Source organism: Bombyx mori, chromosome 11 (genome assembly GCF_030269925.1).
Source record: "Bombyx mori chromosome 11, ASM3026992v2".
NCBI classification, from domain to species: domain Eukaryota; kingdom Metazoa; phylum Arthropoda; class Insecta; order Lepidoptera; family Bombycidae; genus Bombyx; species Bombyx mori.
Genome location: NC_085117.1, coordinates 13,282,652 through 13,300,381, shown reverse-complemented (window position 1 = coordinate 13,300,381; position 17,730 = coordinate 13,282,652). Strand labels below are relative to the sequence as shown.

At 35.1% G+C, this 17,730-nt stretch overlaps 3 protein-coding genes across 4 annotated transcripts; 1 reads left to right on the top strand and 2 right to left on the bottom strand.

The window, feature by feature from the left end:
* Positions 1–2,618: 2,618 nt before the first annotated feature.
* Positions 2,619–3,707, bottom strand: Atf (activating transcription factor; the record flags this gene model as incomplete). The annotated part of the gene is given in 2 exon segments (NM_001043576.1): positions 2,619–3,696; positions 3,698–3,707. Coding segments are annotated over 2 exon segments (674 nt in total), but the record flags the coding sequence as incomplete, so codon positions are not given.
* Positions 3,708–6,262: 2,555 nt separating this feature from the next.
* Positions 6,263–8,179, top strand: LOC119629102 (uncharacterized). The gene is made up of 5 exons (XM_038013823.2): positions 6,263–6,870; positions 6,971–7,103; positions 7,229–7,411; positions 7,483–7,540; positions 7,699–8,179. Exons 1-5 carry the CDS (start codon positions 6,821–6,823, stop codon positions 8,049–8,051), a joined length of 777 nt encoding a protein of 258 aa, XP_037869751.1. The 5' UTR covers positions 6,263–6,820; the 3' UTR covers positions 8,052–8,179.
* LOC119629101 (putative nuclease HARBI1) lies at positions 8,053–10,535 on the bottom strand. 2 transcript variants are annotated; one of them, XM_038013822.2, is made up of 6 exons: positions 10,003–10,535; positions 9,743–9,914; positions 9,385–9,575; positions 8,883–9,018; positions 8,661–8,802; positions 8,053–8,580 (listed from the first exon to the last, which is right to left on the bottom strand). In XM_038013822.2, the coding sequence occupies exons 1-6, from the start codon at positions 10,095–10,097 to the stop codon at positions 8,177–8,179; spliced, it is 1,140 nt and encodes a 379-aa protein (XP_037869750.1). In that variant the 5' UTR covers positions 10,098–10,535; the 3' UTR covers positions 8,053–8,176. The 2 variants fall into 2 exon arrangements, 1 of the variants encoding a protein (XP_037869750.1); XR_005245181.2 differs by lacking the exon at positions 8,883–9,018 and having other exon boundaries at positions 10,003–10,151.
* Positions 10,536–17,730: the final 7,195 nt, after the last annotated feature.

Below are 17,730 nucleotides of genomic sequence, written 5' to 3'. Positions count from 1 at the left end.
GATTTTTGAAAATTATTTGTAAAATATTATCAAAATATATTTTTTTATTGCTTAAATGGGTGGAGCTCACAGCCCACCTGTTGTTAAGTGGTTACTGGAGCCCATAGACATCTACGACGTAAATGCCGCCGCCCACCTTGAGATATAAGTTCTAAGGTCTCAAGTATAGTTACAACGGCTGCCCCACCCTTCAAACCGAAACGCATTACTGCTTCACGGCAGAAATAGGCGGGGTGATGGTACCTACCCGTGCGGACTCACAAGAGGTCCTACCACCAGTGTGGTACTACCCGGCTAACATCTCCAGTAATCAGTCTGATACGTAAAGCTAAGTTCAGAAACAGGCGATCAACCTCAGGATACAGGATTGACGTAATGCACGCGTCTCTAATTAAGCAAATATCTCTTTAGAGATTAGTTTCTGTATAACCATAGTTTGAATTTTTCAGATTCATTGTCATAGTTAAGTCATCTTTTTCAACATCTAAGTTGCCTTCAGTGTAATTACGGAAGTTAACTAACAAAGCATCCTCATAGTGTAGTTTCGGTATTTACATTAAATTCTCACTAAAGGCAGACTAAGTATGTAAATTATGTATATCCTGTAATTATTAATTATGTCTAGCCAGCTACAGTACTGCATATGTCTACGATGATAATTTGCACACAATGGTTTGCAACTATGATAAAGGTAATTATACATTCAATCCAAGTTCAGATTCAACACATACGTAAGTACCTAAGTAAATTTAGGTAGGGTTTTCTTCAAGCTATGGGATCGATTAGATCTGATTTCCAATTTTAAATTACCAACAGTGGTAATGGTAATGGTAACTATGGAGTCAAGTTGCTACTATCCCGCTTATTTCTGCGAAGCAATCCCATAATTCGGCTTGATGGATACGGCAGCCATTGTAAAATTCAATTGAAAATTTAGCTTTGGTGTAGTACGGTGAACAGCCTATCATTGATATCATATAATTAAAGCACAATACTTGCTTAGTAACAAACAAAACTAAGATCGAGACGATTCCTTCAAGATCATTGGTAATACGATTATTAACTATCAAACATATAACTATCTAACATCCGGGTATGGAATGAGTTCCCCCTCCACGGTGTTTCCCGAGCGCTATGACATGTCCTTCTTCAAACGAGACTTGTGGAGAGTATTAAGCGGTAGGCAGCGGCTTGGCTCTGCCTCTGGCATTGCTGAAGTCCATGGGCGACGATGACCACTCACCATCAGGTGGTCCGTATGCTCGTCTGCCTACAAGGGCAATAAAAAATAAAATAAAAAACATCAAGTCAATGTAACGTTAACGTTATCTTCACGAGGTTACATGGACATCGGATCGGATCGTTTGGTCATCATAATTGTGCTATTACAAGTACGCAACGCAATAAACTCGAGATCTTGTTTTTTTTTCTTTTTTCTATGTGCTATACATATTTAAATATAAATAAAGTTTTATTTTCGTTGGCCTAATAACGCTGTGCTGCCCAAATTACACTAAATTTCTTGGGTACAATTGCGGGAATTCTCCAAATTTCTCTCTAAAATCCTAACGATTAAGAGTATCAAAAAAATTTACAAATCAGTACCAACTTTTTCAATTGATCCTTTATAAATGAACGGCGTTTAATTTTAATTTTTTGAGAATTAATTTTGTTGTGTACCTAAATCCTAAGCTTGGTCAACAGGAAAATTCATCAAATATTTAAAAAACTACAACAATAAAACATAAAGCCCGATTACAGCGCCATCTACTAGACTCAATTGTAAATCTAAGCCGTCCAGACTAGATATGTGTCGCTCGCGAACGAACGAGTCAAACGACCCGGGTCTCAAATTCCGCGCGAACGATAGGGTCACTTCAAAAAATATGAGTCGTTCACTAAATCGACTCGTTTAACACAAAACCTACGAATCAGAAGAAAAGAACCATACGAGTACGACGGTCATTCGGGTCATTTCGGGTTGCCGCGTCTCGCCCCGCGCCCGTCTCGCTTAGTCGTTCGTTCGACTGAACGGGTCGTACGAACCGGATCATTTTGTCAACAGGTCAGTACTGATCTGAATCTAAAATTGAACGAACGACACATATCTAGTCCAGACACCACTCAAACGTTTCATCAAGCTTTAATAAACTATTAGTGATCATGACTATTGCACCATGGGATCCACATTCGATTACCGTTAATATCTTTGCAAAGTATATTTGTTATTCGAGTTTGGCTGTACTTATATGTACTGTACTGTACTTACTATTTGGCTTTACAGTAGGCAGCGGCTTGGCTCTGCCCCTGGCATTGCTGGAGTCCATGGGCGACGGTAACCACTCACTATCAGGTGGGCCGTACGCTCGTCTGCCTACACGGGCAATAAAAAAAAACTTATTCTTATCTCGTACGCGTTTCAAATAGCTGTGTCGCTGCAGAAATTGAATATAAGTCTTTTGTGTACAGTAGTACTCTTTCAGAGGAAAACTGCCATGAGATTAAAAAAAATGATTATTTACTATATGCATGTTCATTAATAAAACAAAACCATTCCGCCATCGCATTCCATTTATTGTAAGAAATATTAAAAAAATAATCAAAGATTTCATGTCAGTTGATAAAATTTCTCAATACAAGTATGTATATATATACCGAAAATAGTGATTTAACCAAAACAAGGAGTAAGATGTTGTTGATCCTATAAGTATACATATTTTTACAATAACGAATGCGACCTATCGTCTAAATGAATTAATGAATTAATGAATGAATGAATGATGAAGAATGGCGCCACCTTACAAGGTGTTATTAGTATCCCTCTGATGATGACGTAGCTTATGCTGCTCGATAATGTGACATCTGATCTGCTCACTTAGATGCAAACTATGACAGAGTTAAATTATTTTATCGTAAAATAAAAATCATCCAAATTAAAGAACTCCCTTAACTTCCGATGATCAACAGAATCAATCGCTTTATGCGTTTTTGCATATTGTTTTATTTCTCTGGAGGCGGCGTTGTTGATTGATTTACTTGATTAGACCCTTCGCCTTGAAAAGATCACGCATCAGAGCCTTTAGGTAGCGAATCTCTCTTTGGAGGTCAGAGCACTTCTCCCCGAGTTCGGTGTGACGCTGGCGCAGGGTCTGCTCCTCCTTGAGGAGCACCTCCACTTCGGCCTTTTTCTTCTGACGGTAACGAGTAGCAGCATTTTTATTTTGCTCCTTCTTGCGTGAACGACGGTCATCTACAGAACGCGTCTTCAAACGTGACGGTGCGGACCAGTCCTCGTCGGTCGATGAGGAACGCGGCGATGATGGTGGTGAAGAACGTGGAGAGGCATTAGCACTACTACTGGAATGTTGCGGAGATGCCAGTTGAGAGGCTCGGTGACGGACCAGTTCCTCGACGGCGTCCAAGTCACACTCGTAACCTTCCGGCAGCTGGTTAACCGGAACAGGTGCCACAATCTGCCACGCTTCTTGCGGCGGTGCCAGGGGAGCTGGAGGTGCTAGTGCTGTGCATTGTGCTTGTTGAGCGTAACTCAGAAGCAACTGAGTCGCGGGTCCCGGCGGACTCTGCGGCGGTGTTAAATGCGTTAACTCGACAGCACCATAAACCGTTTCGAATTCCCGCAGCAGTTCTTCAGTGGGCTGCGAGGTCACAAAAGGACTTGAAGCTAGAACCGCTGCCGGGGGTTGTGGGTCCACGCGTTCAGGAACTTCAGAAATGTTTTCGAAGATCGAAGGGAGGTCAACTTTTTCCTCTAACCAGTTGGAGAAAATATTCTCTGAAAAAAAAAAAAAAAAAAAGGTTAGATAATGCAAAAGCAAGTGTTAAAAAACTTACAATTGATCAAAATCGAATATGGTAAGATTTAAGAAGTGTCACAGTTGTTGTTTTATGTTACTAAGTGAGCGAGTATCTATTGCTTAAAAATATTTATGTATTCACGAATTTAAACGATACTTTATTTTTATGATCAGGTCTTTTGGGATATTTCCTTGAGATTATAATGAATATTAATTATATAGAATATAAAACAGTTTTATTCTATTGTTGTAGTGATGTCATCTCGTTTATAATAAATAAAACAATAATTCTTAGTATTATTCCACTAAAGTACAAAAATCTTATCATATAGTGCACGCAATTCAGCACTGTTTAGCTATTTAACTGATATAACGTTGGAAGGAACTTTTTATTAAAAAAAACTTGCGGATCAATGGCCACCTCTTAGTCAGTTAAAAAGGATTCCCAAATATATATTTTGATCCAAGAGATTAAGACATCCCTCCAAATATTCTTCTCATTTTACCGAATACATAATTCCTTTGTAATAATTATAATACTAAGATAAATTAATGTATTCACATTACAGATCAGTACTACTTTTAAAGGTGCTTTTGTTTAGTTTAGTCTATCATAATTTAGAGTATGACGCGAATACATAATCGTTAGTGACAAGTATCTGTTTAACAAATTCGGTTGCAATAAACTGACCCACGATAAACTTTAAGTTTGACAGTAGTATTCCGCTGATACCAAAACTTCAGATAACGGAAATTATATCTATTCAGCTTATTTGTTTTAAAATGAACAAAGTGCTCGGGTCAATGACTTTAGTAAAATCTAAATTATTCGCGCTCCTTATCTACAATATATAGGTCTTTGTATACATTAGCTACGAGTGGCGTGATCAACATGGTGAATTACGTATCTTTAAATTTGTAGATACCTAGATGAGAATCCCGTTCATTTGTGGACTGCCTTTAAATACATAAAGCATGTGTTTGAAACAACAAACACACTTTTTTCCAAGTAAATGGATATATCAAATTATCTAATTCAAGTTTGTATGTCTCAGGATGGTACTATATATTTATGCACGTAGCTAAATTTATCTTATATCTTTAAACGAGCAATTCTTGTATATAAATAAATTTATATATATGAATCTCGGAAACGGCTCAACGATTTTCATGAAATTTAGTATACAGGGGATTTCGGGGGCGATAAATCGATCTAGCAACGATTTATTTTCAAAAAATGTTGTTTTATTCGTTTTTGCAATAATTATCTTTATCGATAATCAACTTAAACATACACTTTTTCATTGAAAGAAAATAACAAATAATATAATATCAATATGTAATTTGTTTTTAAATACAATTTCTAAAAAACATAATATATCAAAAAATATATAAATACCGAGCAATACTCGGTCACAATCTAGTTGTTGTAATGAGAGCAATATTCATTGATCATCATCTAGTATTTCAAACTCTGAGAACATGATGCTTTCATGTCTCAGTTATACAAGAGCATTGTTTTCAGAATTCGAACTGAAGCGTGATCGCAGTTCGAATGCAAATTCGTCCAGATAATTCATTAAAAGCTGAGCAACAGACAACATTGTATTGACTTATTGTTACTATAAACTTATTATTCAAGGTAATGAAAGGAAAAAAAAAATGTTTTGAGCACGCCCAGAGAGCGTGACAAGATAACTATTTATCCACCGTTCGAAAAGTACAACGCTGGGTCATTAATATCTCTATCAATGTATATTTGTATAGGCAAAACAAGTGGCCAATATATAGCTTTAATTATTGGGCGAACAGCGAGCGAGGCCGTCATCTGATCGAACTGGTTTACGATACTTGTACGGTACAAACGACAAGGTACCTGCCTTCTATTAATATCAACTTAAATATCAAAACAATATACTTAATACTTTATAAACTATTAAATTTATCAGTAGTTTGTGTATGTCAAAAAAATTGTAACAATTTCCATAGGACAATTAGTATTCCTGGAATTGAAATGACGATATTTTTTTCTGCCGCTACGATAACTGAAGCCGGAAATGTATATAACAACAATAAAAGCATATTTTTTTTCAAAACCACGTGCGACTAAAATAAGTTGCGCTCCCATTGGCTCATACAAAATCAGCGTACATGCTTGTACACTATTAAGTACGTTATTAAGTTTTCAATTTACACCCTATGACTTGAGATTGACGTATTCCCTATGACTTGAGATTGATGTATTATTCCCTATGACTGAAATATTTTTATATGTACACGATATTCTTTATCGAAAGTAAAATATTACGTATCGTAAACCCACATCGTTTACTGCTTGCACCACAAGCAGAACAGACCGGGAATTCTTTACAATATTATTGCGCAGATAAAGCGAATTCAATGAGAGTTGTTATGATCAAGAAATATGATCAATATAGCGTGGTGTTTTTTTTCTAAATCAATTGACAACACAACCTAACTAATATCAGTAGCCCAAGCACGAAAATTTTACGAATTCGTAACGTTAATGTATCGAGCCCTCGATACATTAACGTTACTCCGCAGCACGAACAACATTTTGCCAACTATCGTAAGCTCGATTCGAATACGTTAGTGACGTCATCCTAACGTAAGTAGGGACGGTCCTTGTGGAATGAAATGATTATCATATGGAATTAATGATTCGTTCGGAAACTTAACCAAGTTGTCATTTTATTTTAAACTTTTGAATTTACGGTTTATTTAATTAAAAAATAATTAACTAGTGCATACAAAGTGAAGTACATATGACGAAAGATATTTAAGAACATGCTATGACATTAAAATCGAAGGAATAAAATAGTGTCTTGGATATCAAAACAAAAAAATTCGGATTCCGAACGTATCCACTTGATATCGGCCAAGGCTAAGTTTGTTTATGTTTGCTTTAGTTCTTGTGAAGAGCGAAAGTGTTTCATTGTTTTTATTAATTTAGTACTTATTTTTCAAGATTTACCTATTTAAATATGAGAACTAGCCACTCACAGTATTTAACAATGGTGGAATTTATGGAAGCGTAAGTACTTATAAAGTTCTAATTTATTAGAAAAGTTTTATTAACTCAAGTGTTTCAGTCAATATTATTTATGTAATGTGCCATACAATTTATATTCCAGAAATGGAGATTTATCAAAACCATCAGGCGGTCCACGAGGTCGCAATTTTATACAGATGAAGTGGAAAGAGTTAACGGGATTACTAAATAGCGATTCTTCTGGAGATCCTAAGAGTGAGGACAAATGGCGTAAGGTATGTCAAGTGTTAACTCAAGGGACGCTATTTTTTTCTGCTGAAGCACTTGACTGAATCTACTAACTTTATTATTAATCTTTCTTGTTTAGAAATTCTAATTTAACGTTTGTTTGTTAATGAAGGTGTGGAGTGATTATAAGAATAATTGCAAGAAAAAGTGTGCTAAAATTAATAGAGCTGCTAGTGGCACTGGTGGCGGACCAGCGCTCCATTTATTATTGACTGACCAAGAACAAAGGGTCATGCAGATAATTGGAGTGCAGGCAGCTACTGGCATGGAGATAAAAGAAGCTGGGTTTCCACAAGTTAGCTATACTTTACATTTCAATTGTGCAATAAATATTGCATGTAGTAAGTAATCTTTTTTTTATTTCAGGAAGAAATTTCAACTGAGAGGCCAAATACTCAAATTATTTTAAAGGAACCGGAAATAGGTTCGTAGCCCTTTTAATTTTTATTTATTGAAGTTCATTGTTTCTTAATACTGTATCTTTATACATAAAATAAGAATGATATCACAGCTATGATATCTATGAACCTAAATGAGACTAATTGTATAAACTGGCTTATTACATATTGGAATAATTTATAGATTGGAATACTCCTAGCACAAGCAGCCAACCAACAGTGGCTCCACCACCACCAACTGAGGCTCCCCCTCCAGTTATTGACGAGGAAGAGGAGTGGAACCCTCCGCCACAGAAAAAAAGAAAGAACAATTTAACAAAAATGTTTTTAGATATAGACCGAAAGGCAAGGGAGTATGCTTCAGAGCGTGATAGGGTATATGAGGAATTAGAAAGAGATCGGTTGAGAGTTAGAGAATTTGAGGTACGTGAAAGAGTAAGACAGAGAGATGAAGAGCTACGGATGCAGGGTCAATGGCTCGAATTTATGAAAGAGGCAATGGAAGCTTTTGTGAGGTTTATGGAGAGAAAGTCTTAAGTTAAGCTTAATTACTATATTTTTTTACCAATTACTTAATTATTTTATTTTATTTTATTTTACCAATTACTTAATTATAATTACCAATTACTATATTTTTACAAAATTAATAAACAAAAGTAAAATTATGTATGAAGTCTATTAATTTTATCCACTAAAATACTTCTTATAGCTCTACCCCTAATTAACCCATCTCCTGTAGTATTCTCTTGAAAAATATGTTCAGAGATTGTCATAGTCAAATTGGGGTTTTCAATCTCTGCTGGTTCTGGTTCAGGTATGTTGAACTCAATGGCTAAGTTGTGCAATACACAGCATGCTGTTATGATTTTTGCACATTTTACTGGAGCATAGTGTAATGTGCGATCCTTACACAAACAACGCCATCGGTTTTTTAGTCGCCCAAAAGTATTTTCAATAGCTACCCTGGTCCTTCCATGAACTGCTGTATATTTATAAGCTGGAGTTCCCTCAACAGCATCTAAAATTGGTGTCATTAACCAGGGTCGCTGTGGATAACCAGAATCACCTGGAAATAATAAAAAAAACCTAGTTAAAATAAATTAAACTTAGTCTGAATATTTGTAAAGGTTATTAATAAAATATTACCTAACAACCACACTTGCTCGTTATTTCGATGTAAGCTCTGCATATAATTGTTGACCACGCTATTTTCCCAAATAAAAGCGTCGTGGGTGGCTCCTCCGTATTTCGCATTTACGTTTAAAATACGACAATCACTATCACAAATCTAAAATTGAAGAAAAATCATTACATCAGTTTAATTTTCTATTTTACTTCATTTGGACACGCCGGCGGAGCTGCGCTTACCATTTGCACATTTAATGAATGGAAATGCTTTCTACTATAATACAAATGTTCGACTTCTTTTTTGGGTGTGAAAATATGGAAATGACATCCATCAATGCATCCTATAACTCCTGGGAAACCATACTTTGCAAAAAATCTGTAAGGTAAAAACAAACAATTGGTACTGGTGGTAGGACCTCTTGTGAGTCCGCACGGGTAGGTACCACCGCCCCGCCTATATTTGCCGTGAAGCAGTAATGCGTTTCGGTTTGAAGGGTGGGGCAGCCGTTGTAACTATACTGAGACCTTAGAACTTATATCTCAAGGTGGGTGGCGCATTTACGTTGTAGATGTCTATGGGCTCCAGTAACCACTTAACAGCAGGTGGTCTGTGAACTCGTCCACCCATCTAAGCAATAAAAAAAATAAAAATAACAATACTACTTTTTAGTCATAAGTTTACGCCAAATCGTGATAATATAAAAATGAATGTTTGTAATAAAATTATATAGTTCACACTTACTTGTTTCTTATTACATCTCTATCAGCTCTGGCATAAGGAAATTTTATGAAAGTATTTAAAATTGCAGGAGTTACAAGAGCATCTGTTACTTCCTTCACACATTTGCTTACAGTCGTTTGGCCCAAATATTTAGCCATTCCCACTAAGCGTTGGTAAGATCCAGTGGCATAAAAAGATAGCGCGCAAAGAACCTGAAATGTTTGAATTTTATGTTACATTTAAGCTTTTCTCACAATAGAGACTTGGCACTGCCCTTAGCATTGCTAACATACATGAGCGAGCGAGCGAGTGAGTTACCACTTACCATCACGTGGGCCGTATGCTCGGCTACCTACTGAGATAATAAAAACAAACTTACCTTAAGTTCCAAACTTATCCTGGAACTTGCTTTTAAAGATGTTTTTTGCTTAAGTTGATTACAAAGAAACTTGAATGATTCTTTATTCAACCGGTATCTATTTTTGAATTCCGCGTCATTTATGTCCACAGGATTATTTTTCTTTCTCAGAGCAACTCTGCGTGTAATTTCTCTATAAGTAATAAAACCAATTGATTCTCAATTAATTTATGTTTAAAAAATATTAGAATATAACACGATTGACTGAAGTAGGTACTTACCTAACTTCTCTTGATGAATATTCTTCATTTTCAAGTAAACTTGCAGCAACAAAATAATATAAAGGACTACGCTCGTACAACGGTGGTCTTTGCATTTTGAGCAATTTATTAAAATTAATTGTATATAAGAACTAACTAAAGTGATAAGAAAACACTATTATTTATAAAAAAATACTTAAAAAATAAAAACATGGAGAAAATTATATTTAAACACGTTACGAAACCTTTCTCACCAACAAATCTTAAGTGAATAAAGTTTCGACAATACTCGATAGTCAGTCGATACCCAGCCTTCGAAATTTACATTACCGTACGTCAAAACAGTGTTCGTGCTCGCAATTATAGCGTTTCATTGTTTATAAGGTTCAAGTATCGTTTACGTGACGATACGATTGCGATACGAAATTTGTTCGTGCTACCAAAATTAGTTCCTTTTACGTACGATAGGGGCGCTGTACAAATCTCATACAAATATAATTCGATAACGTTACGAATACATTTTCGCAAGTTATTCGTGCTAGGGCTACAGTTAATCAGATTCCGGTTTTGCGTAGCTAACTGTATGTGAATCATTCAACCTATTAAAATATTTTGAAAACGTAAACACTTCCATGTGGGTATTTTTCTTCTGTAATTTTTTTTTACTACAACCAGCGTCTGTATGACCGCCACGTGAAATTATGTTATTTTGCATTTCTAAGTTTAAGGATTTTAATTCTAGTTGTTTTTATCACAAATTCACATAGCCCTGTATAATAAGGGAAATCGTTGTTAATCTGTAAATAAATAGACGTTACTGGATCTGATAAAACCTAAAAAGTACATACAATATTTGTCTAGTAACCTTGAAGCGACACTAATGGTTATTAATTTCATGAAACATTAACATTTATCTCGTTTTGTAAGGAATTAAACAGCTTGACACGTACCCAGATACATATCAGCCAGTGCCATCGTAATGTCCTTCGAGAGCACTATATATATCCCAAGTCTTTTTAGTTATTTACTTCTATAGTTATAATAGTCTTAAAACTAAGTTCAAATCAATTCAAAACTATAGGGGGCAGTGTTATTCTCTAAACTGGAATCCTCGAGGTCGAGCGTTGGTTGTCGTCGTGGAGTGGTTTCAATACGGCCGAGGAATCTAACGTCTCTTTACGAGCTTTTGTGAGTTGAAAACTATCTCTTTATTCCAATTGCAGCGATAGTGGCACTTCATTCTAACGGCGTCCAGGTGGCACATAGAGTGCGGCAGACATAGGGGGCGAACCGAGCGCAGGCGCTCGTGTTTTTCTCCTTGAATCGAATTTATTGTCACGAACTATAAGGCAATGTACAACAATCACCAGCAGACGCGACGCGACGTAAATTATTACTGAGAGCGTGCGCGCAGAGGGGCGACCGACGACCTCCGATCCTTTCCCCACTACCTCTCCGGTCACCAGACAATTATATATCTTTTCAATTGAAACTATTTACATATTGATATTGGAAACATAATATTAAAAATTTTACTAATTAAAGAATGAACATTACATTGTAACAAAATGTTCAAGTCAAGTATCTTCTAGTTATAATTGCTATCCAAAATTTGTCGGTTGCAACAATATGAATACGGTTTGTTTTTCCCACAGTGCGCTTTACATTTTCCTGTTTAAAATTTTCCCTTAATCTACACAAGGGGTCAAGAACATTAACAATTACTGTCATTGAAATCGAAACGGACAAAAGCAATTAAAATAAGATTTGTTTATCGTGATACATATTCCAGTGATTATAATAATTAGATTGGCGGCAACATAGCGTAATGTTCAACATTATCATGGAAAATTACTAAACGATTTTATTATAAACCATTTGTTTGTGTGACTTTTTTTTTCCGGCGCCCACCCTAGTAATTATTTACCGAATATGGTCTACTGATTCAGTCTGCGTAGATTTGCACCATCACTGCGAGGAGACTTATGTCGACTTTTTTTTATTGCCCTTGTAGGCAAACGCATACGGTCCACCTGATGTTGAGTGGTTGACGTCGCCCATGGACTTCAGCAATGCCAGGGGCAGAGCCAAACCGCTGCTTACCGTTAAAAACTCTCCAAAAGCCTCCTTTGAATAATGCTCTCTCACAAATCAGCAATCTAATACAAGCTGTATTGTAGGTAATAATATGTTATTAATAATACGTATGATAATTTTTTGCATCTTTCAATAAAAAACCGATAGGTACAACCGAAATTTATTCATTTACCGATTTTTCAAAATTAGATGCCTGCGACTACAGATTACGAATGTACATAAGAGACATTGCTCACAATAATAATTTAATAAAATGGAACAAATATCTCATTCAGTAATTAATTACTGTGAAATACTGAAACAGAAATACCATACGTTCTATTTAATTAGCAACAGACAAACAGCGTCGCTAAGATAATAAAAAACCTTGAATATAACACGGAACATCAATAGATTCGGTTACCAAGTCGCCATTACATCAATGGGAAAAAACCACATTAATTTCAACTTTGATAATAAAAGAGCAGAATTTATACTGTTGCTGAGGGCTCCGTGAATCTCAACTACATAAAATTAAATAAAGAACGATAACAGTGTCAACTTAAACAAAAATATATAATAGATAGCAAACCCAAATATAGAATAAATTCGTCATAGTAATGAAATGCTATAGTGAAATACAATTATCCTTGTGTCAACGTCCATGATAAATTTCATTATTCCAGCCACCTCGAGTTACTCTACTACTGATTTTCTCCATCATCTATCAGTATTATTAATAGTAATTATAAGTTTATAATCGTATGTGCAGCTCGATAGCTCATTTACAATAATAAAACGGTGAGATTATTCTAACACAAATTATACCTATATTATAATTGTTTTCGAGTACTTGCAAAATTGAAAAAATAATCCATTTTAATTGTAATATTTTGGTTATTTTATTATTACAACGTAATCGAGTTCGATTTAATTTTTAAACACGATGAGCGCGTAGTGTTATTGGTTTTTGAATGCCTACTGCGTTTTTTTTATGAATAACGCGATAGTACATGACCTACATGTTTGATTGTGTGTGTAGCTCAATTTTTGTAACAATAATATTTAATTATGTTTACGACGACGAATTTTGCGACAATTTTGCCTTATTTTGGCCACTTAGGCCTAAAAATGCACGTTGATAGCAAAATATTAAGTGACTATGACAGCGTTCAAATCCTGCATGCGGGTCCCGAATTTTCAATTTTTAAAATATATTTAACATAATACGTTCATAACATATGTATTTAACATAATCGAACGAGTTCTACCATGAAAGAATAACATCGTGTAATAAAAAACCCGTTTTTTTTTTAATTTACGTAATCACACTTGATTAGACATATTGTACGCCGACACTGCCATTCTGCCTATTTATGCCATGAAGCATCATGCGTTTCGCTTTAAAGTGCGCGACAATCGTTATAAGCCCACTGAGTTTCTCGCCGGATCTTTTCAGTGGGTCGCGTTTCCGATCCGGTGGTAGATTCTGCGAAGCACTGCTCTTGCTAGGGTTAGTCTTAGCAGTCTGGTTTATGAGCTGTGAGCTCACCTACTATAGTAGAATTATTTTGTCCGTGCAGTTTGGTTCATAAAACACAGCCCGGCTAGGGCGGTGAGCAAGTTGCACGGGCGCAACGCCATTATCGATAAAAACAAATGTGCCTCGAACGGGAGTGCATTCGCTCTCTGAATTTCTTGCTGCGGCGATGTGTGGTGTAAGTGTTCGATTTGTGATTTTTTCTTTCATTTTTATCACTAACCCACAAAATGACAAAACTAAATACAGTATCGATAACGCTTATTGACAACAATAATGCGCATCACTATGCCCATCCACAAGGCTCGTGAGTAGAAGAGAGAGCGAAATACCTACTCGGATCACCGCACCGATTATTTATGACCCAAACTACACGGACAAAATAATTTTACTATAGTTAAGGCTACTCGGAAATGGTCTCTCAAGACCATCAGCTTAGGTAGGAAAATACGTTACAATTAAGACTTCGACGTGCCTCACGTGTTGTGTCTCACGGTAAGCAGCAGTATTCAAATTTCGATGTCTCCATAGACATCTTCCTTCTCAGACATTACCGGAGCATGGGCTCCGGTAATCTCTTAACACGAGAAGGACGATCAGGACGAGCTAATGGCCGATCTCGAACCATTAGTAGTACACTTAAGCAATTTAGGTTTTTTTACGAAAAGTTATTTCTTTTGGTGACAAGACTATTTATTTACTACAAAGTTTTCTTTGGAAAAGATTTATGTGATTCACTGTAAAAAAAAAAACTATGTTCAAAAATTTTATTTGGAGTCATGTAAATTATTCTAATCGTCGCTTACTTTTTAGTTCGGCCTGTTATTAAATAATGTTTTTTTGTTTTTCCATCTGTAAATTATTGTTTTAATTCACAAAATTCATGTCGATAAAGAAGAATATCAATTACAGTTCTCATATGTGTATACTTAGGCTGATTTTTACGGTTCTTGTTATGTGTACAGATATTCAAGTTAATTCAGCGTATTGAAATTGGTGAAGGTTATGTTTTTTCATTTATTGTTGAGATGAGTGGACGAGCTTACGGACCACCTGATGTTAAGTGGTCACCGGAGCCCATAGACAGAAACGCATTACTGCATAATGGCAGCAATAGGCAGCGTCGTGGTACCTACTCGTGCGGACTTACAAGACATCCTACTCCTACAACCTATAAATGTTTTTTTTTTTCATCTAAATCGTTGGTAGCGTAAGGGGTTATTCAAGCTACGCACGAACGGGAGTGCATGTATGTACATATATGTATATGAAATACTTATTATGGATATTCATCAAATAGACTAATTAAATCTAGCGGATCATTAGCAAATAAATCAAACTAACAAACTATGGATAATATGATAATGTGCAAAATTTATGTTACACAATGCTCATTACTAATTAAGATAAAATACGATCACGCTATGTTATAATGTCACCCAGCCAGTAGAGGTGTGTTGCTGATTTATATGTAACAGACAAATCAGAACTCGATAGCATATCTCAAAAGATTTCCATTTATTTCCCAAAATAAATTATTTATGAATTAAAAAAAAACGTGTCACATAATTAATTAGATTGAAGACGCGTACTAATAATTACTGAAGTCAATGTTAATTAAGAGTTACAAATTTAAAAAAGTTAAGCGGCCCAGAGATAGTATTTTCTTCAATATTATGTGCGTCGGAATCAGACATACGAGACAAGCACAAGGCTGAACACCCTCGGACAAGAAATAGCTTTAATAACGATACTAACTCCGACCGGTAATTACCCGAAACCTATGGAACAGTAGTTAAGTCACTGAGACCAATTAGTTGACACAGATCGGCGTTGCAAAGTTGAAATCTCCTGCGTGTATAAAAATGTAGTTTTCGAGAAACCGTCACTTGGGATTTTTTAAGATTGACGCGTAATAAAGTGAAATATGGATATAATAGTATGTAACATGGGAGTTTTTTTCTGAGTATAGGTATTTAAAATAACTTTCATAATATATGAAAACATTATTTAGGCCCAAAATGTCACATAGATTTTACATTTGCAACGATGACAATGTAACATGCACGGCGTTATGTCTTTTTCATTGACCGTCAACATCAAACACGATAAAAAATATAATACGGCTTTATGTACAACCTCCACGTTTATTAAAAAGTCATAATATTTTTCAAAACAGAATACAAAACTTTGTAACCAATCTAGATTATGAGCTGTAATGATACTAGTCAGTAGTGAGAATAGCATGACCATACTAATATTATAAATATCACTGTTTTATCTAAATTTTCAAGTTATTCCGACATCCATCGATGGAGCAAATCCTTTAGGACAATATAATGTAAGAAAATTTTGTTATAGTTAAAAATTAACAATAACAACTTATTTATTAAAAGTCAATGAAGGTCTTACATTCACGCTGCAAACGCTGCCAATGAATAGTAATTGTTGCAATTGAAATAAAGTATGTATTAGAAAAAATACTAGGTCAATGGAATTTCAATAGCTGTTATTAATTTGGAAGCTGTGTTCGGTCAAGGGACAATATTTATGTTAAATAAAACGTTTGTTTTATATTGTAAGTAAAGTTTTTTTTTTTTTTTAATTACGTATCTCTGAATTTGTAGATAAGTATTTTTACATGTGATTCCATAAAACTGGTAATAACCGAAGCCGTGACTTTGCAAATTCAAAACGTGATGCTAAAATGATTCAATTAAAACTTAAAACATACATTACTCAGAGATATTACAAATCGTGTAATACATATATACATATATTTCGAATCACATCGGATTTTGGGATTCAATAAGTTGTTCCGCTGTAGGTATACGTGAATTCAGATTTTGCATTAAAAATTTATACAATGTATAAAATTATTCTATGAAACAAAATTTACATACGTTCTATTATATGAGTCTTTGATTTCAATTCTTTCACTTGATCTAATAAGCAATTTTATTCATCGGAATTGTAGCGTGTAATGTATTCTATGTTTGTTAAGATTCATTCAATACTAGGCAGAAACTCTGCCAATGGGTCATTAAAATACAGATGACACTTAATTGTGTCAAAGTTTTTTCAGAAGAGCGCATAGTTCTGTTTTCCAATTGAAAACAGAAACTGGAGCAATACTCTTAATGTACTGGCAATTGATCGCAAATACCATATTTAATGTTTAATTATAATAAATACTAGCGACCCGCCCTCGCTTCGCTTCGGAAACATTAAAACACACAAGAAACAAAAAATAAAAAATAAATAAAAAAAGTAGCCTATGTTCATCAGGGACAATGTCGGCTTCTAATGAAAAAAGAATTTTTCAAATCGGTCCAGTAGTTTCGGAGCCTATTCGAAACAAACAAACAAACAAACAAATCTTTCCTCTTTATAATATTATATATAATATACATTTTGAATAATTCAACATAACATTACACAGTGAATGTGACAGAAGCGTGGATTTACCTTGTTTGCATTGACTGTCTAGCTGCTGCAGAAGATCGTTAGCGAGTTCGGCGGGACTTGGTTTCAACTCCGGCGGTGATGGCGGGTAGAAACTCGTGGTGTTATTGATTTCGATCTTCGTTGCAGCGCTCGGAAAGTTTTTAAGCAGATCTGTGAACAAATTTAATGGTTAAAAAATACTTTATTCTCCTCAAATAGTCCCGATAGTGGAAATACTAAACTTATTAAAGTTCCTCGACTAGAAATCGAGTCGTAAAATACATTCACTTATGACTAAAACAATTGTTTTTTTGTTGCTCGGACTCCTATAGAAAGCCACCGTCAAAATGACCACAAAGGATTTCTTATCAGTAAGAAATCCTTTGTGGTCGTTTTTTTTTTAAAACAATTTTGATAATCTTACTCTGAAGCAGGGATAGCTGGAATTCTCTACACATTTCACACATTCCGTTGTTTTTATAGCAACACATTTTTCACTGCTTCTTGATATCAACAATTTGAACACGATTTTCAATCAATTAAATTAATATTAGCAAGACGCGACGTTATATCAGAGAAGCTTCAAGGTAAGGAGCTTAGATAAGTAATGGACAAAATACATCGAGATGAGCAAAGACGTCAATATATATATGAGCGATATCGCTCGCACGATATTACGTCAAAGT